The sequence below is a fragment of the Schistosoma mansoni genome, chromosome W, assembly GCF_000237925.1.
Source record: "Schistosoma mansoni strain Puerto Rico chromosome W, complete genome".
Classification (NCBI taxonomy): domain Eukaryota; kingdom Metazoa; phylum Platyhelminthes; class Trematoda; order Strigeidida; family Schistosomatidae; genus Schistosoma; species Schistosoma mansoni.
The window spans coordinates 2,522,869-2,550,547 of NC_031502.1; the positions used below are offsets into that span (position 1 = coordinate 2,522,869).

A 27,679-nucleotide genomic window follows, 5' to 3' on the forward strand; every position below is an offset into this window, starting at 1 on the left:
ATGACAGAAGCTAAGAAACAAATTGATTTGGTAACAGAAAAATTAGATCAAACCTCATCACAAGTATTCTCATCTTCTTATAATCATGAATCATTCATTTTTATAAAGATCAAACGGTTTATTAGCTTTGTTAATAGTCATAAAAAGCCAACAAGTGAACAACAAGAGAATTTCAATACAAAGTATACCTCATATTTTAATTACCAACGATCAATCATTCCTTTTAAAAAGAGCAGTGCAGTTCTTGGAGGAATTAAATAGACATGCTGATACAACAAAACAAATTAAACAGGTAACAATGAAAATAAACTATAAATAAACATATTTAACCAAAATAATTGATTAATAGGACAAAAATACGGAGAATCAACTACCGAAATTGGAGTCAATGAAGAATCAACTTCTGACGAGAATTTCTACTTTAACAGTATATATAATTATTCATAAAATTACTATAAATCTACAAAAAAATATTTATTTCGTAGGATAAATTGAACAAGTTAGACAAAAAGATAGGGACAATGTAAATATTTATGCATGATGAATAATAATTATTAATTAATTTGTAGTAGTGTCAGTTTATTGGCCGGAGATGAGAATATTTCAAATCAGAAGGTGAAATCTCAAGATCCAGGTGACGGTATATAGTGACTTTATAAGATAAATCGTTTTATTATATTTGTTTAGTTTATCAATGGCATTTATTAAAACTTTTGAATTCCTTTAAAATTTTCTTTTCAACCTGAGGTACATAAAATTTCTCATTTAGAAGAAAATTTATACCAGTTTAAAACTACTCATTAGTAACAACATCTGAAAAGATCTTGTGAGGTTCTAGTTTGAAGAAGTCATCAGTGGAGTTTAGTCGTATCATGAGTGATACTTATATACTACAGATGATATTGTATGATGATTGCATAATATAGAAAATTGAATAAAATTTGAAATGTAAAGTACTGAATTATGACTCAGTGGTTTAAAGGTTCCATCATCACTGTAAGATTCTAAGGTTCTGAATTCGATATTTCGTTGGAATGTGGATGCACATTATCGATGAGTCACAAAATAGACATACTTAGGTGCTTAGTGCTCTTTTTGATTTTTTAATAGTTAAACAACTGAATTTATTCATTGAATGGACGTTATCCTTGAACTGAACATTCTTCACGAAAATTCCCACCCTAAAATAATATTAGTAGTATTAACAGCACGAATTTTTTCGTTCTTGATACCTAATAATTAAACACAAATACATATTCAAAGAAGTTCGTCTCTTTTATAAGTCTTCATATATTAATGGAAAGACGGAGTTGGTAGGTAAACTCTAATGTATTTGCACTTATATTTCGAACAGTCTGACTACACATAAACTCATCAACAAATTATATGTGTGATGAATAGGTATAACATTATTTATGGTGAATAGATGCTCTATAGGAATTTTATAATACTCTTCCATGTACATTGGTAAAAACTATCCCTCGCCAATGCAACAGGCTGTGTAATGGATACCGGACAAGTTTTCATGCGGATTCAAGCTATCAATGGAAAGCTATGGTCCTAGATTTTTTACTAATTGGCACTCTTCATATTCTCTTCAGTTTTGATGAAAGCACCATTCAATTTGAGCTTTAGAATTCGATCTTCAATAAAGATTGGAAAAACGTAAGATTTGATACTACTGACCTGTAAAATAGTGCGTTAAATTTCAATAAGTCAGTCATAGTTTGAATAGTTCAGTGATATTATTCTTCATCATGATACGAGCTCATGTTGGTTGGAGTTACATGGGGAAAATTAGCTTCTAAAATATCATCGATATACGTTGTCAATAAATATCAATTTCATGAAACCAAGAGATTTAAAGATTTTTCTAGTCACCTTCAACAACCAGACACTAGAATGATGTGTTTATCACAAGAAAAATTCATTCAGTTTAGTTATATCCACTCCAAGTTGATAGGATAAATTTAGTAAGCGATGAGAGCTAGATGATAACATAATCGGTGATTTAAAACACGATTACTTAGTGTATAAATTCCAATGGTGCTATGTATCCATCCTTGTTTAGCTGACTTAATCGAATAGCTTTCATCTAGCTGGCTATATTCTACACGTGGTTTGCTAACGCGACTGTGTATTATTTTTTTCATTTCGATTATCATAAGGAAATCCCTTCATTGTTTCATCTTTAGAGTCCGAAATGTCAATTACCATTAATAAAAAGAGTACAGAATTGAATGTACAAGACGAAGAAGAAGAGGAGGAGGGAGAAAAAGAAGAACAAGTTGGTAAAAAGAGTAAACACAGAAAAACAAAGAGTGAATCAAAGTCAATCAAACTTAAAATCTCCAAAGAGAAAAATGTGAAGGAATCTAAAGATACTACTCCTGCTCCTGCTAGTAATACTTCTACCACAGTTATTGCACAAATACATGCTACTGATAATCATGATGAAATACACAATGATGATGGTGAAGATAAGCATAACTTGGATCCAGATAAAACATTGAAAAAGGTAAAATCTTCAAAACGAATAAAGATATCTAGTAAGTGTATATGATATAGGTAATAGAAATTAATTCTTAGGTAAAAAATTGAAAACATCTGAAGATGAAAATGAAATGTCTACGAAGAAAAAGAAGAAACCAGGAAAAAAGTTGAAGGAGAAGAAAAAAGGTAATTTTAATATTAATGATTAGGATAATTCATTTGCGTTAATCCTATTTCTGCGTTCACGTTAGCTCCATTGTGAAGGTTTAAAATAATTTGTTGATTATGATTATGTAGAAGAAATTGAACTATAATATTTACGATTTATATATATGTGCTAAATAGTGACTAGCTTCAATAGGGGGGAATTTCCATAGTTCTAGTGAGAAATCATGACCGAATGAGCTCAACTGCTTCGGTTGTGAGAAGGGTACTCATCGGAGAAGGTAGATGATGATCACATAATATCGCGGATTGATTGGAGCTATCAGGACTCAGTAACTAAATGGATAAGGAGATGGAGTTTAAAGTGAACGTTACTGGTTTCAAGTCCCAGAGTGAATATCAACTCTGAGATGCAGGTACATCCAGCTGACGAGTCCCGAATAGGACGAAACGCGCATTATGGATACCACCGCTAGCCATTATCCATCTTTGCTTATAATGCTTGTGAATTAAGGCTATATCAAGGCAATATGCTTAGTATGCACATATGCCAATAAGAGACTGGTCATTTGCCGTGCTAAACATCAATGGAAAGATTCAAACAAACAATACTAAGTGAATTTACCTTTGTATAATGCCTCAAACATTTAAAATTATGACAAACAACCACACCTTCTAACTATAAAGGGGAAATGATAGTGTCAAATGTATTGAATGCTCGATTTTATCTCTGTAGATTGGATATAATATAAAAATTAAACACTATCCCTAAATCCTAATCTTAAACTCTTAATCTTGAAATAGATCTTTATTTGGTAGCATTATATTTCATGAACGAACCAACAAGATAACGCCTGTTGAATTTTCCCTTGACATTTATTAATCGAGAGAATTTTTGTGTTATAGCTGATACTAATTTGTGATGAAACCCTTAACTTTATACCTCTAATCCTTATCTTAAATAATTAATCCTTACCAAGAATGACATAAAGACTCTTAGATATTTATCTGAATCACTATAAGTGTTCTATACTCGTGTATGTATGTTATTATTAATGAAGTGAGAATTGGCAATGCTTGGTTCTTAGAATGCTTAAAATCAATAAAAATATCTGTTATGCAACCAAAAAGTGGTTCATAAGCTAAATTACAATACATACCAGCTCCTAAAGTAGATTGGGTGTTGAAGTACCTAATGTAATTCATTGTGCGATCAGGAATGTTTAGTGAAGCTAAATAATCTTCTCCTATTCTTATTCTAAATTTCAACCCCAAGTTTATTAAGTCTGTAAAAAGAAAGATTGAAAAGCATTGCGTTGCAGCTGATGTTAGTTTGTGTTGAGAACCCCTTACCCTCATTTGTCAATCTAACGCAAATGATGGTGGAGAAGATTTGTTGTTCAGATGGGTGATTTTGGTGGAGGTTTGTTCTTTGAGCTGGAAGCACAAACTGATAATGGTGATGAAAGCTCCACGACCATCCGCTATCCAGCTCAGAGAATGAAACTCCATTTTGTCTCCGAAAAACGAACACAAACGTTTTCGAATTATAACCAATGTCATGTGTTGACGTAAACTACGGATCAATAACCTTAACTCCCAACACTAGCTCGACTCCTAGAATATATGTATAAGTGTATAATCGACGTTTTTCTTTATTACAAAGGGTAATTCGACTTGTGAAGAATAATGGTTCTGACCAAATCTATCATTTTACTGTTATTTCATTACTTTTTAACTTTTAATTCTTTTATGACTAGGCAGGATTTCATAAGTAGCTGGTAAATCACTCAAAGTCATCAGCACCTTATACTTTTACCATCGGAATCATTATGAACTAACAATTAAATTACATATTTATTTATTTATGAAACATTTTAGATAAAACTAATAAATTAAATAATGATGCTGATGATGATGATGTCGATGACGATGATGACGACAATGTATCTTCAAATGTAAAAACAACTTTGAAATCCCAAGATAATCAAAAACTTACTGAAATACCTGAAATAGAAACAGATGAAATAGAAGAAATAGAATTAGAAAATGAAGAAACAGAACTAGAAGATAACATCAATCAAGTTCAACCATTTCAAATAGATCAAAAGGACATTAAAAAAGGAAAACAAAAGGAGATAAATGACAAAATAGAGAAAATCTCTTCGCAAAATGTTTTACAACTACATAGTGAGGTATTAGTAATCAAGACATATGTATCCATCTTTTACAATTTTCTGTTTTAGATTTTAGATAGTTCATCAGTAGATATCAGTTCAGAACCGGTAGAATCAAAAAAATGTGAAATGATTGATTTGGTAGATACCTCTTCTACTTCACTAATTTTATTGATTAGTTTTATCAAACAATTCGTCAATGGATTGGTGATGATGAAGATGATTTATCATTTAAATCTGGGGAAACTTTAAAGATTCTAGAGAAAGAGTAAGGCTTACTTGAAATGATGATGATTATTCTAAGTGTTAAGTGATTTTTCGTTCCCATTGTACACTATTTCTCATATTTTTGTTTCTGGACTTTTGTGAAAAGATTATATTGTTTTGTGTAGAGCATTGAAGGCTCTTAGTAGAGTAAGTAGCAAGTCTTCTGATGTTGTTATGTGTGCTGTTATGATTGTTAATAGACATTTGAAATTTTGTAAACAGATGACAGATGATGTATTTGTAGATAAAACTAATGGTCCATATGAGTGTAACATTAGTGAATAGTGATTCGACATCAACATTCTCCGACTAATTCTTGATATGTCCGGATCCCCTTACCATTCTGTAACAAAGTGGCTGGCAGATCTCCTGGACCCCGAAAGAAAACACATTTGTATACACTCCGTACATGATACTTTTGAATCCATTGAACACACAAAAGTAGTGAATGTAAATGACGATATTATGCTATCTCTTGATGTCACATCACTATTTACTAATGTTCCACTCACAGAGACCATCAATTTTGTCTGCAAATACATCAATGATAATGAGATTAATATAGAGAATGTTCATCTATAAGATAAAAATAACAAACAAATTTATTCATATCTTTCTTCTTTTATATCATTTGGTGAAACAAGACTCAGACGCATAAATAAGTACAAAACAAAATCTTATTATAACATATCTAGCACATATACTATGCTATGGAATGATTGTTAGGACTGATCTAACCAAATACTTTCTGCTCTTAAAACATGTACACTAATTATTCTATCTATCTATCTATGTTAGACAACCATTGAAAACCTGGAATCACCAGAATGTCATTTCGTCCTAGTATGGGACTCCTAAACAAAGTGCATGGAACTCAAGACTTCAAGTCTTTGATACTTAACAGGTGAACATCCGAATCATAAATTGTATTTAATATTACAAGATGATAATCATTATCCAACAATTTCTTAAAATATGATATTTTCTCAGTGGGATTTGAAAGTACCAAGTTAATTAGTGTTGTTTAAAGATGAGATAATTTTCAACATTCAAAATTTAGCTATTCACTACTACATACAATAATTAATTACTTACTTTACTTACGCCTGTTAACCCTCGTCAAAGAGCATAGGCCGCATACTAGTATTCTCCATGCAACACTGTCCTGGGCAATCCTTTCTAGTTCTTTCCAGTCGTTATTTATCCTTTTCATATCTACTTACAATAATTAATTTATTAACTAAAATCAGTTGAGGTTAGACATCAACACCGTTGGATGCCGGCTCAGTAGTCTATCGGTTAAGTGCTCTGGCGCGACACTGGTAGGTCCTGGGTTCTATTCTCGCGAGGCGGGATCGTGGATGTACTCTGCGGAGTCGTCCCAAAATAGGACGAAACGACCGTCCAGCGCTTCCCAGTTTTCCATGGTGGTCTATCTTCAATTGACTCATGATCTCAATTATATAAAAAGTTCCTAAAATTGAAAATTATTTTCAAAGTTCAAAGCTTGTTTTTTTCTTTATTCATAGTGATGATGGTTGGTGGCTTGGTGAAAATATTCAAGGTAAACAAGGTTTAGTTCCAATGAATTTCTTAAAGGTATGATTATATTACAATTTTGTTTATTCTTGTTTGTTTAAAGAAAATAGTAATGCATGAATCGGAATGGGAAAATTTAAAACTGGTACATAAACGGTTTCTTGAATAATTGTTTTCTTTAATAAAAGGATTATATAAAACAGAAAGATGTTTTGAATAAGGCTAATATTCAAGCAGAAGATAGTCCACAAACATACAGTGATGATGATGACGCTGACGAGGTAGCGGAGGAAGAGAAAAACCAGGCGAATGCAGTTAGTAAACAAAAAGGTGATTTAAATCAATTTCGTTATTTCTCACTAATAAAACTATAGTAAATAAAGAAAACATTGAAGTTAAATCTAGTGAAATTACTAAAACAAGTACTAGTGTGAATCAGATCCCTGATTATACTGAAGACAGTGTGGAGTATGGTGAAGAAACATGGGAAAATGATGAGAAAGAAGGTGAAGGCGACGAAACGAGTGAAAATTTTGATATTGAAGAAGATGAAGAAAGTGAAGATGAAGATAATAACGTTGAAGAAGACAATGTTGAGATTATTGAAGAAGAAAAAGTTGGTATAACACAGAGTAGTAAATTAATGCATTCTGGTAAAAGTTTTGCATCGACCCCTTTTGTGGATACAGAGAAACGGTAAGTTCCGACAAGAAAATTTAACTGTCATTTGATTTTGTAGGTCATTCAAAGACGACCAAGATCTTTCAAGTTGGTATATAAAAGTAAATAATATTTTAAAGAAAATCAATATCTCCCCGTTTTTTCTGTATTGCTATATATAAAGTCTATAAAATAGTTAGATATAGTTCTTTGTTTACGGATTCATAAACATTGTTACAAGCAAGTGGCCATCAGGACTCAGTGGCCGAGTGGATAACGCGATGGCTTTTCAAGCGCAAGGTACTGGGTTTGAGTCCCAGAGTGAACATCAACTCTGAAATGCAGGTACATTCAGCTGACGAGTCCCGAATAGTACGAAACGCGCATCCTGGATTTCACTGCTAGCCACTATCCATCTTTGCTTACAATTGTTTTGGATTGACTTACTGGTTTCAGTCAAAAGGTTTTAGAACACTATGTTGTTTTATAGTCATCCATTAACAAAGCTAGAAAAAAGCTGAAGATAATTAAACCAAAACGTAGTATCAGTCTGTGTATTCATTGACTATTGCTCTGAGCCATGTTGTTTGATACAAACTACCTGTTTGAAGTCCGTGGATTATAATAACTTGAAGGTGGAAATGTTGGACGATACGACTCAGAATCTGTATCAGTGACATAGATGTGTTTATACTTTGTCCTATTTAAGATCATGAATGGTATCCTTGAGAATTATATTCTCTAACATCAATTATTTTTTGCCATCAATATTACTACTAGTACTTCTGTTGCATTAATATTCAACAGGATAATTCCATCTTACTGCTTTGATATATGGTGTGGTCATTTAGACCGATGAGCTTCTGTACCACGTTCTATGTTGCATGTGATTGACTGAATTAGTGAAATAGACTTTTCATTAACTTAGTTCTCTGGTGAAATCTTTGTCTAAAAACATTCGACTGTTGATGAATATATTCTCTTTTTATAACCATGTAATTATTCAACCAGAGATGTTTTAAATTCCTTTTAGTAACTTGGGAATAAGACAAGGATACTTGATTTGAGTTTGTTTGTTAGTTCAAATGTGTTTGAGAATAAGAACTCAAAAGTCACAATCTGATTGAAATCTAACTAACATTATAAATCAAAGAATCAAGAAATGTAGATCATTCTTATCTCTCAATTTCAATCATTCTAATGCATATATTCTTAGCAAAGATGGATAATGGCTGGCAGTGTAATCCAGGATGCTTGTTTCGTCCTATTTGGGACTCGTAATCTGGATGTACCTGCATCTCAGAGCTGTTGCTCACTCTGGTACTGGAGCCTAGTACCTTTCACTTCAAACGCCATCGCGTTATCCACTCGGCTACTGAGTCCTGATAGCCACTTGCTTGTGCAATGGGGTGAAGTTTAAATTCATTTAGTATTGTTTGTTTGAATCTTCCCATTGATGTTTAGGACTGCAACTGGTTAGTCTCTAATTGGCATATGTGCATACTGTGCGTATTGCCACGATATAGCCTTAATTCACAAGCATTGTAAACAAAGATGGATAGTGGCTAGCAGTGGAATCCAGAACGCGCGTTTTGTCATATTTGGGACTTAGTTATAATTTGTTATTTACACTAATATTAATATTACTAATACTATAACTCGTTTGGATTTCATCTAGTTAATTTCTTTTCAAAAGTTCTGCGTTTACTTGAAGCAAGACAGTTTCGATCAGTGTTAATTTATATCAGATTGACTGACTGAAATATAGAGTTGAATGTGTAGTTTATCAGATTACTTATTTAATTCTAACCGTGATTCAGAATTGCATTCAATCTTTCAGTTCAGTTTGAAATAAAGCAAGACAAACTTGAACGCTTAGAACAATAATAAAGTATTTTTATCAAGTGACTTAATGATAAAAATCTTTCAAAAACGCTTTAAGTTATTCACCATGGTCGATGGCTTTTACCATGCAACAAATCACAAGGGTAAGACCATGACGTCTAGATCAGTCGGTAGAGCTTGAGCCTCTTAATCTCATGGTCGTAGGTTCGAGTTCTACGTCGAGGATCGTCCGTTGAACCAGCTAATCGTGTCTGCCAGTTGCCGACTTAAGTTATTCGATAGTAATGTACTCAGCTTAGATTATAGATACTTATTGACAGGTAATAATCAATTTTAAATGTAACTCCAATTAATTAGTTTTTTGTGAGAGGTTTTCATCCAAATGATTATATTGTTCTGATATAATAGAAGTGAATGGATATTTAGAACCAGAGAATTATACTCAGTACTATTTTGCTGAGTTTTTCCATTTGTTACTTTTTATTTTGATCAGAATAATGAGAAAGCTCTTGAAGCTTATCAACCTCTACCAAGCAGTGTTCGCTTAAGCTTTCTTTCATTACCAGGTAAGTTAATAGACTTTAAGGCCAATCACTTTTATAAAATAAAATTTTGATCACAGTTTTGCTGATTTATCAACGTAAATATTGATATTATCTATTGTATATGATAATCATTGGTTAATTCAATGTTCGTATTAATTACACATTTTAAAACAACACTGATGCACAATTATGTAGCCCACAAATAAGACAGTCAGTGAAGAATAATGTGGATTCCGAAAAGAATTTATGTATGAACTTAGGAACTCATGATTTAGATAAAGATGTTGACTGAATGCATCTGAAGCATTCAAACCAGTCGTGAATGTTGTTGCCTAAAGTTTTCAATCACTGATCGTGGTTGTCGTGCAGACCTTAGCGAAATCGTCCGCATCTATTGAACTTAGCTTATTCCGACAGTCAATAATTTCATAGACTGACGTCATATCGCTTAATTTGACAGCGCTTGTTTACTTCCAGTTTGATCTTACCTCAATCACCCACAATTGTAGTCATATGCAACATAGAATCTGACATATATATGTATTGGTTCAGCTTGCCACATTACATTGGCATAGAGAAGTAGAGTAAAAAGGTGACGAATATTTGGATTGTATTAGAACCTGTGTAATATGGCCGTTATTACAGTAGCAGTAGCATTCTCTGGTCTCACTGTTGATTAATGCGTCGATGTTGCTTGTAGGTTTAGTTACTTATTTATCATAGAACAAGGAGATCCATGAACAATGACCAAGACCTAAAAGCTTATCACTTCTCAAGTTGATTCTAGCCCAGTGTCCAGTTAGAAGATAAAGATAGGAAGTAGACTACTTTTCTCTTGTAACCAAATTCATGACCACTCAAAACTCATATAATAATAAACTTGAAATGCTTGATCATACAACAACACAATTCGAAAATTTACATGTGTACATGACATAGTCGTAAGTGATGCAAAACAATGATATTAGGTAAATGAATGATTGGTGATAAATCTGGAACACTTACATTTGAAAGCGATATATGGTATTTTACGGCTGTGAAACATGGTCATTAAGAGTAGAAGATACTCGTAAGTTACTGGTATTTGACCACAGATGCCTTAGAAATATTACTCGCATCTGCTGGTATCACCGGGTAAGTAATAGTAATGTTAGACGCAGGGTATTAGGGATTGATGGTAAATCAGTTGATGAAGTCATGAATATTCATCAACTGAGATGGTTAGGCCACGTGTTACGTATGCCTGAACACCGATTACCATGACGCGCAATGCTGACTAGTGTAGGGGATGGTTGGAAGAGAGTTAGGGGCGGCCAAACCAAAACATGGCATCAGTGCTTGAAGTCATTAACTCCCAGTCTGAGCCATGTTGGTAGATGCAGACTACTTGGTTGGGGTCTGCGTGACTATCGTAACCAATGGTTGGAGACTCTGTATGACATGGCTCAGAATCGACCACAATGATGTAGCTGTATATGGTCTTTAACTTCCCGTAAAACGTGAGATTAAAATTGTTTCATAACGTTCTTCCTTTCTATACTATATCCTTATATACAACCTTTATTTTGTATATTATCACCATTAAATTAACTACTTCCATGAATTCGGTGTTCATCTTGTTGTACTGATGAGGTATGACAACTTGGACCGATGCATATGTGTGCCTGGTTCTACTTTGTAGCTGACTGACTGACTGACTGACCGAGTTTATTGACGTCCCTTTATTGTGCTTGTTTAAAGTTCACCTATTTTACATGAATCTAATATTTCCGTAAGTTACGAACAAACCAAGTATGTTGTTGAAGTATTCACAGGTTTATACTATATATTTCTCTTATAATAACAGATTTCAAAGGTATTATTTGAACAGTAATGAATATCTATTCATATAAATCTAATATTGCTTTCTTCATTTCGTTTAGGATTAGCATCATATAACTATCAAAAATTTTTATCACCAAAACTTGGAAATTCTCATTTAATTTTCACAGATATACTTTTAGACACTGATAGTAAAAAGGTATGTTCAAAAAGAAATTCTTTAATGAAACACTTTAATCGTTTTTTTCAGTTTAAATCATGAACTAATCTTAGTTAGACCACCATTGAGAATCTGGGAGCAGTGGAAGGTCGTTTAACGTTAGTATAAGATTCCTCAGCAGTGTGCACTCACGATTTCACACCCGTGAATTTCGGTCTCTCTCACGAACACTTAATCTTTAGACCACTGAATTCGCATTAAACGGTGTTAATGTTTAAGTTCAATCAGTTTACGATATTTCACGGCCATCTTCCATTGTATTTGGTGGGAACCTGACCACCATGGAAAACCTGGAAGCACTGGTGAATAGTTGCTCAATTTCATGGATTGCTTGAAGTTAGACATTAACACCGTTGGATGCCGGCCGGCTCAGTGGTCTATCAGTTAAGTGCTCGCGCGCGAGACCAATAGGTCCTGGTTTCGAGTCTCGCGAGAGCGGGTTCGTGGATGCACACTGCTGAGGAGTCTTATAATAGGACGAAACAGCCATCCAGTGCTTCCAGGTTTTCGATGTTGGTCTAGCTTCAATTGACTCATGATTTTAACTATATATAATCAACAATTTCATTTAATAAAGAATTATCAATACTATTTTTATCACACAGATAACACGTCGTCAACCACGTTGGCAAAAGATTATATCCATTCAGAAAATTACTCAACTTTCTATTTTGGAAGAGTCAAGTATTAATACATTTCATTGTTAACTTCATAATTTTAAATTTTGTAGATTTATCTATATTGAACTGTTTAGTACGTTTATGTTTATTTGATGGTATAATGGTAAGTGAATTTTTGTTTTATGAATTACATTAGTTATCATATTGAAATTTTATTCAAATATTAATAATGTTCTCATTACTAATTGACTTTAAAATGAGGTTGTTTAGTTCAAATAATTGACCATAATTGTTGGAGTTTGCTTACATTCAGCATGAAATATGTATTATAAGTAACAATGAATGATATTTGTTTACAATTGATTGATCAATGTTAAGTGTGTCAGATTCTTCTGAGTGTAGATCGAATTCTATCGACCAAGTTGCAATGTGGCCACTAGTTTAGGTGACTTGACATCGCATGCACCATGTTGAGATGAGATGATGGTTGGAGGTAGTCATCAAGAAACCCTAGATCTAGGTTTCATGCTAATTGGCACTCGTTAGCAAGGTGTACATGTAATCTTGACGGAACTGATGCTGCCTGATGGATTTGATCTCGTGTCACCCAGTCTGAGGAGGCCTGAATACCCCAGTGGTTACGTCCAACTAAAGTCAATCTATGATATAAACTATATATATTTTATAAACTATAGATATTTATAAATAATTACTATTACTGTATGTTTATGAAGCAAAGTTTTTTCAACCAATATCTAGGCAGTAAAAAGCATTTTCAAATGACAGAAGTTGTCTTTTCTTTTAGTAAACATTCTATTCAAGTTGCTTTATCATTTTTGTACTCATTGTTAACTCAAATTGATATCGGAAAAGGATGTTGAATGAAATGTGTGTAAAACGTAGATTCTCTCTTTAATCTCGGGTATCATGTTAAGGCTGATCGTACTGTATAATGGTAGTATTAAAAACTAGATGTGAAATGTATTTAATTCAGACATTCATTTTTGCAGAAATATGATGATAACAAAGTTGTCTGGTCAATTTTAGTAAACATGGTTCACTATTTATAGTCAGATAAATAATAGTTAAGTGATAAGTGATAAGTAAACATATGAACATTTAAGGTTGCAGACGAATAGTTGACAGAAGCAAGTAAATGACTCGAAAAGAACATGCATCTTTGTCCGAAAAAATATAATAAACCACGTAGACGTTATAATAGAGAATCTGCCATAATCTGTTGGTATGACTACCGTAGGGGCATAGCGTTAAAGAATTAAGGCACAGTTAAACTAACATATAACAACACAGTGCCTAACATCACTTAAGACTATTGAAGTTGGGGGATAAGAGTTTAAATCCCACAGATAATATAAATACTCAAGAAAATGCAGACATAATTTGCTGGCGGAAACCAACTAGTATGAAATGTACATTTACATGTTTTCTGTCACATCCTCCCCCAAACACCTAATAGCCCATTAAGCCGTCTACTGTTAATGTGAATTGCATAGATTGTTGGAAAATTTCTAGTCGAATCTCTCAAAGTGATTTTAATCCAAATTAAAAAAAAATTAGACAACATAACTCACGATCCATCTCAGTGGAGTAAAGACATTAATGCTTTTAGTTTTATGATTATTTAGTTTCATAATTATTTCATGCTCTTCATTTTGCAATCTTGTTTTTTGACTTTACAAATCATTTATCATATCAGAATAAGAATCTTGTACAAGTTGTAGTACTTTTACCAATCGATCTAAGCTAGATCACCATTGAAAACCTGGAAGCACTGGACGGTCATTTCGTTCTAGTATGAAACTCCTCAGCAGCGCGCGTCCACGATCATATGTTTAGTTTATCACTACAATCTATTTCACTATTTCTACAATTTTGTAAATTTTATCTCCTCCATGTTCATACTTTTAGTTTTGACTGTACTTTTTTCAAGTGTGATTAGTTGAACTGATACACATGTTTACATCAGTTTTTATGTTATTTGTAACTGACTAAATTCACCGATGTATGTGTTCTAGTTTAAATGACTGACACTATTTGTTTATCTTTTATTTTGAAATTACTCTACTTATAGCCTATCAGTAATATCTGTTATCTACCTATAACACCGACAGATCGTGAGAAGAAAACATGGATAGTTACTCCACATGTAAGATATTTATTAAAATAGTATTATAAATTCTTGTTATTCCCGTGTTATTTTAATATCTGATAAGAAAAAAGATAACGATAAAACACAGTGAATTTTAACGATATAGTATTTCGTCTAATTGTTTACAATTCAAGTGAAAAAAAACCGTGGATGTGCACTGCTGAGGAGTCCCACAATACGACGAAACGGTCATCCAGTGCTTCCAGGTTTTCCATGGTGGTCTAGCTTCAATTGACTCATGATTTCAACTATATATAAGAAACGTAACTGTTGAATTTACCAAAGCTTCTAAATCACACAATTGAGATACTCGCGAAATCGAAGTTCACAAAAACAGCGATTTGTCTAAAAAAAAGCGTTTCTTTATTGAATAATATACATAAATTAGTTATAAGCCTAAACTTGTGAACTATCTTCGGCATTTGTCGCGTCTGTAAGTCTGAAATAGAAAGGGCTTCCTACAATGTTAACATAAAGAATAATCACAACATACTATAGTGCAAATGATAACTGAAGCTGTGTCTAAAGTTGACAACAGTTTATCAACAAGCAAAAACGGGACCAAGAGCGAACGATATGGAAACCTTTGATTTTAAACGAGGATTAAACGACGACACAAAAACTGAGAATAACTGTTACAGGGATTAAAAGGACTAAGTACTATAAATGTTATAAATACATGTAAATATTTTAAAATATTACACGATAAACTTGCGTTACAATATACGTGTAGAAATTACTAGGAATACAACTGTTTACTGAAGATTATTAAGTAGTATAAAACAACACACAAAAGAGTTGAGGGGAAGAGAATGAATGTTTATTCCAATTATGTAAAGGAACCTACATAGCAAACATTTTGTGACTATTAAGATATGAAAGCTGATTATAAACCGTGAAAGAAGTTAAGCATAATGTAAAACCTTTATACTCGTTTAAGTCTAATTAATTTCTAGAGAAGTACTCTTGAATTATACAATCTACTTATTCATGGTTTGAAAGTGATATCAAACACCAAAAAACTTCCTATTCTAGCAGACTTCTTCCTCTAACATATATTACACCGAAAGACGAAATCATCACAGTAGTCTTTACAAGGTCATTTGATCACTGCAATTACAATCAATAGTCCCATTTATTGTAGCCACTGAATTTTCACGTCTTCTCTAAAATCCTCTGTGAACCTATCGTACATAAGCATCAGGTACTGAAATTGGTGCCGTGACCTTGAATCACTCAGACACTTCTATTTGGCTCGTTCATAAGTTATATTCTTGCCAAGAAAACAGTTATTCTTTGTTTGAAGAAAAAAAATTGCTTTTTTCTTGTTCATTGTAGAATATAAAAAAATCTGAAAAACTTTATGAATTATCATCTGATTTATTTGTACGTTATAATGATCAAAATATGAATATTTGTATATTGATAGAAATTCAAATTGTTGTCAGTAATCAGGTAAAATGAATGAATTTCATTTATTTCTATTCTTCAACTGACTAGTCTTTTACAATTATGGGTCAGGACAATAGATTTCCTAGAAATCATAACGATGTTGTTGAAGTTTCGTTCTCTGAACTGAATAGTTTGATTACAATGGAAGCTTCATGTGCATATCATCCAGTTCAAAGAAAGAAACTTCATCAAAATCATATGCTTGAACAAGAGTTCTTCTCCGCCGTTGTAGCTATAACATAGTCTTTATACAGTATACAATTAAATTTATGATTTTAAATATTTTTTAAGTTCAGGAACTATTTAACATTAATTTTATATAGTTGAAAGCGTGAGTCAATTGGAGCCAGACCAATAAGGAAAACCTGGAAGCACTGGACGACCGTTTCTTCCTATTGTGGGACTCCTCATCAGTGCGCAAAATAAAACGAAACGGCCGTCCAGTGCTTCCAGGTTTTCCTTGGTGGTCTAGCTCCAATTGACTCACGTTTTCAACTGTGAAAATACTAAATCTCCACAAAAAACCCCTTCTGATTTATTTTATAGCTAAACATTTTGAAGAATTCTATTTCTTCCTTATCTGTCATTTTTAGTCTTAACAGAAATCTAACCCAAGTGTTTTCAATTGTTGAAAACTAGTGGAATCACAGTACGAATCGAAGTTGAACTACACAAACATCACTTTAGTTTACTAACCTAGTATTATGATTACTGTTATTTTCCTGAATTCATGGTGAACTTATAGTGTATATTATCATAATCATATTCAACCCAGAACCTGAAAAAATATATATCTTATCAGCCCAAGTTTTCATGCTTCACTGGCTTGGCAAAATAAAATCATCTCAAGACAGATCCCAGAGAAGTAGAAGTAGTAACTACTTGTAGAAGAAAGACTAGGTATAGAGAAGAACAAAATACGGTGATACTTTCAGACTCAGATTTTAGAGGAAGACGGACTGATATATGTAATTCTGCTTTAATTTGTGTATTTCCACTCAATTTCTTTCCATAATTTATCGTTTATTTTATCATGTAGAATTCTAATCAACCAATTGAACTAAGTCTTGGATGGATCACTATTCCATTATATGATGAAAATGGTCAAATTATACCAAATAAGTGTGTTATATTTAATAAAATTTTTAAATGAAATTGATACTTTTGAATTTTAGAACTTGTGACTATCAATTACAGGATAGTTTACCTTTTGAAAATGGAAAAGGGAATAAGACATCAGTTAAAGATGGTAAGTATTGTAAGTTAAAGTCACCAAATAGGAATGATAATAATGTTGATCCTGCATGTATTCATGCTTAGTTATAAGAATAATAATACTCATACACTTTTGATGTCTTTTTTTACACAGTAGGTAGTGAGCATGAATGGAATGCTTGGGTAAAGTGATTTTAAGTATATCTTTAAAATCATGAACCAACCTCATTTACACAACCACTGAAAACCTGAACGTACTGGACGGCCGTTTCACACCAACATAAGAATCCTCAGCAGTGTGCATCCATCATCCCTCAAACGGCAGTCGAACCCAAGATATCCAGTCTTTTGTGCGAAAGAATAATCTTTAGACCACTGAGTTAGTATGCAACGATGTTGATGTCTTACTTTAATCAGTCTGCGATATTAAACGAGCATAAAATGTCTTTTGTATCTTTTTTACACAAGACGCCGTTACCTCCACTTATCTCAGATACTTACGTAAATGACTTGACCAATTAGGTTGACTTGTATACTGATATTATTATTCACATAAGTTCTTGTTTGAAAGACAACAGTTATCCCATGTGTACGCCCGAAACACCGTAAAAAATAGTCAATCAAATAATCATAAGCATGACTATCATATCTAGAGCTTAGATTCCTAATATACCGCGTATAACTTGAGCACTCAGACGCTAGAACTCTCCAAGCTGGGAATGAAAAGGCAGAAAACAAGTGAAGGAACGTTATTCCAAACAGTGTCAATTCGGGTACAAAACTCTTAGGTATTTATAGTTTTTAGTAAAATCGAAATCATCATTATAGTCTTCCAATCCTCATGCAAGGGGGTTATTAGCATTTTTCCAATAGGGAAGCTACACGTAGAGATTCTAGAATATACTTCCAAACGCTGATTGGATGGAATATCTTCAGCTCTTTCTGAGATTCTTAGAGCTTCCTTAAGTACACCCGTGTACCGCCCTCAGAATGATTAAATAAATCTTACAGCCAAATTCAATTCTAGAAAATTTCTAGACGTACTTGATTATCCATCCAGTGGATTCCACTGCTAGCCACTATCCATCTTTGCTTATTATACTTAATCTAGTTCTATAAAAAGTTATTCACACTAAATTTGATTATAAATGTTGATTAACTAATGAAAAGTAGGAAATTTCTAAATTGTGTATCTGTTATATTTGTGGAAAGTATTGAATTTCATTGACATGAAGACCGTTGGATTATGATTCAAGGGTTTAGAGGTTTGATTTTCGTGTGTGAAGTCTTAAGAGCACACTCCTGAGGAGTTCCATAGTGGGACGAAGTGGCTGTTCAGTACTTCTAGGTTATCAGTGGTTGTGTAAATTAGATTGATTCATGATTTCAAAAATCTATTATATAAATATAAAAGATCCCCACTGCGAAAATAATAACAACACATGCAAAAAAAACAGTATTGTTTTTTAAATTTGATCTTCATCAGGCTCTTCTCTAATATTCAGGTATATTGCTATGGGTACATGAAAATATTAAACTAGTCAAGATAATTAGTGAGTCAGTGTCCACAATCAACTATGTTGCATAACTTCGCATAGCAGGTAGAAAGTATAAAGTGATGGTGAAAAGACAGGTGTACTAGTAGTGATGATAATAATAATAAGTCTTAGTTAATAGTTCAACATGGGAATTAGATCAAAATTGTAAAAACTGACATTGAAATAATGATCATCAAAAATTGTTCAGTTTATGTAGTAAAACGTTTGTAAGGAGTGAGATAGTGAAGAATATAAACGGTAGATGAAGAACGACGAATAAGTATAGGATGTGAGAAAAAGATAAAACTTATGAAGTCATATCTGTTTAAGGAAGGCATCAGAATGTCACGTATTTCTTCTAAACACACAGACTAGGATTACAGACTCGAATTCTTCAGCTTATTCTACATGTAAGAGACATGATCAAAAACCATTGAGAAACGACGAAAGTATACAGTGGGTAACCAAAATTGATTGGTTTTATCTAATATTTGGCCACTGTCTTGGATCCTGTATATCTGAGTGAAGCTTAATGACAATCGAAATTAGCAAACAATGTTGTTCGTTAATGTTTTTGTTTTTCTAATATAAATACGTAGAATTTAGATTAAAATTATGTAAATAAAAATCACACTGATTTTATTTGTATAAGGATGATGGTCCTTCTGCCACTGCTCAACATAAGTGTAATGTCTAAGATCTTCGAGCGTTTTACTGTTTATTCGATAGATGACTACATAATATGGTTTTAATTGATGGTTTCATTCCAATCATTTGAAGTTATGTTGATATGTCCTTTACAAGCTTGCAACTGTAGCTCATGTCAACTTATTGAGTGAAAAAAGTAAATAATATGAAAGTCAGAACTTAAGATGAAATCACCAAGTGCAAAGTATACTCATACATATGTGGTGTATACTACTTGCGTTACTATTTATAAGTAGTGTATTATACCAATCAGAAGTAGAATGTCTGGTAGCAGAAGATTCAATTGAAGAGAACAGAAAGGGAAACAGAAAGCAATAGTATTAACAACAGAATCGAAGGAATCATGAAGTATGCAAAGGACAACTGAATGTATGGTTATTATATTTTACGAAAGCCATATATTTGCAGATTAAACAATAAACTCTTACCCCCCTACCTGAGTTTTTCACTCACCATACAAGCAACACTCATTCACTAAACGAAACGGAAAAGTACCATATATTTAATATTGTGAACAAATTAAAGACTGAGATTTGGATTCTTTACATAATTCACTGACACATATCCTAACATATTTTTTCTTTTTCAGTCAGTTTAAAAAGTCGTATGCAAAATTTACTTTTCAATAAAACAACTCAAGTAACAGTTCGATTTAGTCAACCGAATAAAGAACAACAAGACAAATTGAAGTAATTTGATTGTATTAAATATGGTACAATTCGTTTAGTAAATTTATTTATTCAGTAATAATAATTATTATTATTACCTTAACTTGGTGCTTTTTTTTGATGTATGCTTGTTCTCTGAGCTGGATGGTTTAGTCGTGGAGCTTTCATCGTCCTTCTGAACGACATCATCAGCACAAACTTCGGGTAGAAGTGAAGTGTTTAAATTTCTCCACATATGATTCACAGCTTGTCCTGTGTACCTCAATGTTGGTTGATTCTTATTGAACTTAAATCTGTCATTGTTTATTTCTTTGACAGATTTAAGGTCTGTAAGAAGCAATCAACATCGAGGTACACAGGACAAGCTGTGAATCACATGTGGAGAAATTTAAACACTTCACTTCTACCCGAAGTTTGTGCTGATGATGTCGTTCAGAAGGACGATGAAAGCTCCACGACCAAACTATCCAGCTCAGAGAACAAACATACATCAAAATCATCCACCTGAGCTACAAATCTTCTCCACCATCTTAACTTGGTGTTGTTTGCTTGAAGTTTGTTGTTAATGTTTAAGACTGCAATTAATCAATCTCTTATTGGCATATGTGCATATTACTCTTGTGACTTAAAGCAATATTGAGGAATGAAATATGACTACTACAGATGTTCATGCTTTTTTCACGAATTCATCTTCTTTTAAAAATAATAGAAAGTTCTAATATTGCAGACAACTTTCTAAAAAATACATAAAATTTTGAAAAACAAAGAAAGTAACTGAGCGAATAAATGTTTTCGATAGCTTCTTCATCAAGCTGTACAGTTTACTTACTTACGTCTGTTACTCCCAATGGAGCATAGGCCGCCGACCAGCATTCTACAACCCACTCTGTCCTGGGCCTTCCTTTCTAGTTATAACTCTATAATTGTTGTATAATAATACAAAGTCCATAATAAGACATGCTAGTAAAGTAAATAATATTATGTGATACAAAATTTACTGAAATATTCCATCTATCAGGGCACAAACACTTCAAAAAATGTGTCATTTGTAGATTTCTAAGATCATTTACAAAAGATGAGAACGTGTTTATGTGTAGTGGAAAACTTTCAACAATTGTGAACTGATTAAACTCAGTCCTAAACAACAATGGGAAGATACAAGCAAACACTACCAAATGAATTTAAACTTCACCCCATTGCACAACCACGCATTTATCAGTACTCAGTAGCTAGGTGGATAACGCGATGGTGTTTGAATCGACTGGTACTAGGTTTGAGTAGCAGAGTGAACATCACCTCTGGATTCAGGTAGATACAGCTGACAAGTCTCAAATAGGACGTTACATGCATCCTGTATTCCACTGCTAGCCACCATTTATCTTTGCTAATAAAGCTTGTGACCTAAAGAAAATCGAGGCAGTCCTCACAAGATGCACAAGTGCCAACAAGTGACTGATCAACCGCAATCCTAAACAACAATGGGAAGATACACGCAAGCAATACCAAGTAAATGTTAATTGATAGTTTACAGAGATATTTTTACGAACTTAAAACATCAGTCCTAAATGGTTTGCATATAGGTAAATTAACCAGTATCAACTAGATTATTTACAATTATTTGATATTGCACTCACATTGATATCCAGCTTCATAACGAAACATCCTTATGTTTTTTCAAAATTATTTGTAGTGTAGAACTAATCAGTCAATAAGTTGGAAAGAGTATTAATCTCTCATTGTTGATTTACCATCAAATACCAACTGACAACGTTACATATTCTATGTAACCCTACTAGATAGTTTGCTTTATTGTCAGGCCAATCAAATTTAAAATATTCAATCATTCTTTACATTGTAATTATAAACTTATTAAGAGTATATAAGGTCTGTATTTTTAAAGTTGAAATCGTGAGTCAATTGAAGCTAGACTACCAGGAAAAACCTGGAGGCACTGGACGGCCGTTTCGTCCTATTGTGGGACTCCTCAGCAGTGCGCATCCACGACCTCGCCTCGCGAGACTCGAACTCAGGACCTACCAGTGTCGCGCCAGAGCACTCAGCCGATAGACCACTGAGCCGGCATCCAACGGTGTTTATGTCTAACTCCAACTAATCCACGAAGTTGAGGAACCGTTCACAAATTGTCTTTAGTTAGTTCCTATCTCACAAGAGACGTGGTTTGAACATCACTGGTTACTGCTTCTCACTAGAACTCCTGGATTTACCTCTCGAAGTCAGTCACTAGTGAGCATATGATTATTATTATTATCAGAAGCGGGGTTTTTGTGGAGATTTAGTATTTTTATAGTTTGTATTGTTGTTAGGAATATGGTCTAATTCTTCAATAAATTATTTATAAAGTTTCTTATTAAAAGACATCGTAAATATGGATTTTTCAGCTCCTTACCTGACATTCTAATTGGTCTAATTGGTTATGCACCATTTCTCAGCTATCATCGTGATTTCTTAGCTAATATATTCCCTGGTTTTGGAAGAACCGACGATAAAGATCGATTTATTTTACGTTATGTTCAACCAGAAGTTGCATTATTTCCTGTTGTCGCAGACTGTCCACTACTCATTGAATGTTTACGTGTAAGTGTTATACTAATTTGATATTACGTTAGTTTACTTGATACGAAAAGATGTTCAATTGTCAGAAGACAAGTTTTCAAAATGTTTCAACTTTCAATATCATACAAAATCTTTATTTTTTGAAAACTTTGGTCCACATTTATAAAACTTATGTACAGTTTTTACTGAGTATCTTTTGGATTTTTAAACGAACCAATTAAAGTTTTACTTGTGTCGAGTTCCTATAAGTTTAGCATTGAGGTCCTGTCTAGAGTTTTTGTTTATACCGATGAATATCTTATCGCTGTTATACCATTGTCTACTCTTTTATTGTTATAAATATCTCATGGAATACACAGAATTTAGGCTCTTCATTTTCACTACTATCTCACTTTCAATCGTTTACATCTCATGCCGAAACCAACTTTCCATTTCTGTCCCGCAGTTCAAGGATCATAAGCTATATCAGATGGCTAACACTATTTTAGGAAACAGGATGATCGAACGTAATGGTTGAACTACTTTTCAGCAAACACATGGAAAATCATTACTAAACGTTAAAGAGACATTTTTTTATTGAACCAAAAGTCCATCAGCTTCACATAACCTTGATTGGACAAGATAGATATAATCTTTCAGATAATTGAGAATCTCCATTAAGAAAGCTATATTCATTTGGAGATTGCATGATGTTAATCTATGAAGTTATAGATCATTGTGTCTGTTTTTCTTAGTAGATATGAACTCAACCTTTTACTCTTTAGGGCTGATGAATTCGTTAATTGAACGTAAGGCTTCTCTCCGTCTCATTCTCATTTATTTTACCGAAATCAAATAAAATATCTATCTGTTCTTTGTCCTTCTTGATTTTATTTGATAGGTTTCGTGGCAAGATCGTCTGAAAGAAATTCCAGGCAATAGTAAGGTAAAACAGTTTCTGTAAATTAATGAAAATATGGTGTTTTTGGTATATTCTCCAGTCTAATTCACTTACTGATGTACTATTCTACGCCTAAACAACCAAAATATACAGAAAGAAAACATCGATTCTACTTACTAAGCTCTATTACTGAAAATGGAGTTTATTTATTTGTTTATTTAAACACAAAAATATTGGTACAAAGGGGCACCAGATATATATGCGCCACACAAATCAAATGAGATTTGTGTGAGGGCCATGGTACTGTCCAGGTGCCAAAACTGAGGCAGGTAGTTTACTTAGGGGGCCACACCCGGAGTCTTCGACATAAAGGTCTGATCACAAGGCAGTGGAGCATCGTGAGGAGATGCAGTCCCATGATAGCCAGTGACCAACGATTGATTAATATGCCATTTGTTTCTTCAGGATACTGGAGCCCATGTGCACCATTGGTTTGGAATCAGGGTTTTCCAACTCCCCTAGGTGGACTCGCCTTGTCCACCAACCCGGTTAAAGCTCCGGACATTCGCTTTCGTCCTCTCAATTTCGTAAACAACAGTAATGCCACGAGAAGGCAGTGAGTAGGACTTCCCTGGCAGAGGTTGTATACGCGTGGCCGTGTGAGAGCATTTCGAGAGGGAGAGTAGCCGCTCCTCACTCTCGGCCGCACCAGGGCATTTGGGGGTGAAAACGGAGTAATCAAGTTTACAGCTCTAGGGTAGTTTTAAGTTCCTTGACTAATTGAAACTCAAGAAACCTGAGAACACTTATTTTCCATTTTTTTGCATAGTCATGAAATGGCATGTTATCTACTTATAGTTTTTCTGATGTATTCAAAACATTTTCAAAGTATATCTTCCTATTTGAATCCAGTTATTTATGTAGCATTTACTTGTTAATCATCTAAGAGACTGATTATATTATCAGATATTTGGAACCATTTATTTATAATAAAAAGAAACCTTAGAAATTTGTATAAGAACTTTCGTCTAAATTAGAGTGAATAGTTTCACAGTATTTGGGCACCGAGTTGATGTAAGACATTAAATAGGTAGAATATATTTGTAGAATCTCAGCGAATGAGTTTGAAGTAGATGCAACGTTTCGCCTGGCAATTTGGTCCAATATATTATTCCTATTTAATGTCAGTCTTTTCTCTTTTATTTATTATTTTATAGAAAGATTCTGAATATTTGAAGAAATTATATTCAGATCATTTTAGAAGAGTAATTTATCCTCTACTATGGTTACAAGATATTGAATTCCCCAGTGTTATGAGTTTACAACAGTTTGAAGTAAGATCATTTTATTGTATTAAATTTCTTTACATTCCATATAATTGAATTATTCTCCATATTATATTGATTAGCACTAGTGTTCAACTTATCAATAGTTATAAATACACTTGGTATTGTTTACTTATATCTTCTCTTTGTTGTTTTGGACTGTAATTGATCAGTCACTTGTTGGTATATGTGCCTTCTGTGTGAACTGCCTCGATATTACCTTTATAAGTAAAGATGGATAGTGGCTAGCAGTGAAATCCAGGACGCGCGATTCCACTGCTAGCCACTATCCATCTTTGCTTATAATGTTTGTGAATTAAGGCAATATCGAAGCAATACGCACAGTATGAACATATGACAATAAGAGACTGACCAGTTGCAGTCCTAAGCATCAATGGTAAGATACAAACAAACAATACCAAGTGAATTTAATTATGATTTTGTTTCAATAAACTAACCTATGGTGAATAGATTCATTAGTAGTGGTGTCTAGTGTTTTCAAATCTTTCAAGACTTGTTTCTGATAGATACCATACCAAATATTTAAGAAGTTATCCTGTTATTTAATCCGTTTTGTATATAGAACATTACGTAAACAACAGTAAATATTAACTAGTGGTTTATGTATTATTAGGAAAATGGATTCTTCAAGAAGAAAAAATATATATATATGTCTCAGAATAAAAAAACAGCAGATCATATTAGTCTAATATATAATAAACTTCATACAGTTGAGATTATAGAAAATTCCTCTTCCTCTCCTATGGTTTATGAAGTATTATCAAGTTAGGAAGAGTATGTGCTGTTGTAAAAAAGTGTTTACATAATATTCAGTCAATTTATTAGTATTGCAGTGGACAAGAATGTAAGCGGGGACAACTAAACGTATTCAAACATAAAATTACAGAACATCTTAGTAAAATCTGAGAACCATACAGGAAATACTTCATTTGAAAAATATCAATTAATTGTCTCAGACTTTATTGTTCCTTCATTTCCATACCAATTAATCTCTGTTCTCGTTCTCTTCTCTTCGATTTTCTCAAATGTCTGCCTCCAAACAATCCAGGTTTGATTGATGATACACACTACTTATATCTGTCGACATCAGTAGCACGCAACAAAGTATCACTGGTTTGATCAATGTTATTTCTTTCAATCCATAAATAATTTATATCACATAATGAATTCATTGATAGGCAATACTCAGTTTGCGTTTCAATTTGAAGAAAATAAATTATACATTTAAATGAAGATAGTTTCTAGACCATAAAATTGTTTGTTTAACTATTTGCTAAAACTAACTTTTGTTGACACAATTGAATGATCTACCATCTAATCAGAAAACAATGTTTCGTAATAAAACAAACAATAATAAAACCTAACAGATTTACTTCATCTTGTATTGGTTGTTTAAATTTTTCCTATTGATGTTTGGAACTGAAATTGATCAGTCTCTTTTTTTGGCATATGTGCATCTATATCATATTAAGTGACAAGCATTTTGAGTAAAGCTGGATGATGACTAGCAGTGGAATTCAGCAAGTTCATCTCATCCTCTTTGCGAATCGTCAGCTGAATCGACCTGCATTTCAGAGTTGATTTTCACTCTAGAACTCGAACCTAATTGATGAGTCTTAAATAGGACGAAACGCATGTCCTGAACCCCACTACTATTCACTATGCATCTGCTTATATTGAAAAAATTTACGTTAAATGAATAGTTTTAATACGGTTAATGGTGATTCACTGTTTACAGTTAGATGTTATGATCGTTAAACGTAATTAAAGTGGAAGAATACGTTTTATCCACAGAAACATCGTTGATTCATCTTAATTACTCTCATATACAGTCGTAAGCAAGCATTTCTAGTAATTTAGTTTACATATCTGTTATATCTTGTGGCCGAGTGGATGCCTTGCTAACGTATGACGTGATAAAACCGCCAATCAGAGAGCAGCGAATTATCGATTGGAACAATGACACACGAAAACCGTACGAGCAGTCTAGAGTGCTTATCGGTCCTACTCCTGCCTAGGCCAGCCAATTAAGTCCAGAACACCAATAACAGCATCTGCGGTATGAATCCTTATATTTCAAACATACTGTGTTTATATACCAAACAGACTGACCACATCGTGCCAATGAAATAGGAAATAACATTTGTACAAGATTTAGTCAAATGTGGCTGTGAATAGTGGGAGGCAGCACTTAATAGACTAGGGTAAATCGTACAATAATAGTCTATAGGTCAAAATAAAGCTTATAATAAGGGTAACATGGATATGAATAGTTTAGTTATTTTACAATTATACGATAAGCAATGTATACATAATATTGGTCCATATATGGATCCCAAAGTTACCATTCACTATTGTTATCGGAATATAACAATATCATGTATGGTTTCATAAAATACAATTTTATCAATCCCAGAATTAAGATAACAATAACCTTTAGTTAGTTATCAATAAGATGAATGATGTTCTTCATTATTATTTCGAATTTAACGCGAAAATCCAATTAAAACACTCATGGCGGTCTGTATAATTTTGTTTCTTTGTTTATTTATACCTCTTTAAACCTCATTATATTCCTGTTATGATTTCTTATTATTGAAAGAATGAATCTCCGAAGGTACTCAATCTTATTGAACAAATTCGACAAAATTTTATGAAATTCATTACATCCAATCAGTATACATTCAAATTATTTACATCGAAAGAATTCACTTGTCCTATACAATTTCCAAATTAATATACTACTTAAATGTATATAATATTAACATAATAAAAT

The 27,679-nt window shown here is 33.0% G+C and overlaps 1 protein-coding gene and 2 non-coding genes across 3 annotated transcripts; all 3 read left to right on the forward strand.

Annotated features, from left to right (window-relative positions):
- Smp_143010 (putative myosin II heavy chain) lies at positions 1-27,640 on the forward strand (the record flags this gene model as incomplete). Its single annotated transcript, XM_018799917.1, has 22 exons — positions 1-182; positions 232-292; positions 2,300-2,549; positions 2,590-2,679; positions 4,540-4,853; positions 4,905-4,976; positions 5,015-5,103; positions 6,702-6,786; positions 6,830-6,971; positions 7,016-7,337; positions 7,381-7,423; positions 9,640-9,712; positions 11,614-11,711; positions 12,338-12,416; positions 12,463-12,515; positions 14,445-14,519; positions 15,861-15,977; positions 17,172-17,223; positions 20,025-20,124; positions 22,479-22,698; positions 24,775-24,891; positions 27,506-27,640. 22 exons carry the CDS (start codon positions 1-3, stop codon positions 27,638-27,640), a joined length of 2,769 nt encoding a protein of 922 aa, XP_018653783.1.
- Positions 7,561-7,627, forward strand: Smp_tRNA_01329_Pseudo_TTC.1.1. The gene has a single exon. It is a non-coding gene (tRNA).
- On the forward strand, positions 9,300-9,371 carry Smp_tRNA_01604_Lys_CTT.1.1. The gene has a single exon. It is a non-coding gene (tRNA).
- Positions 27,641-27,679: the final 39 nt, after the last annotated feature.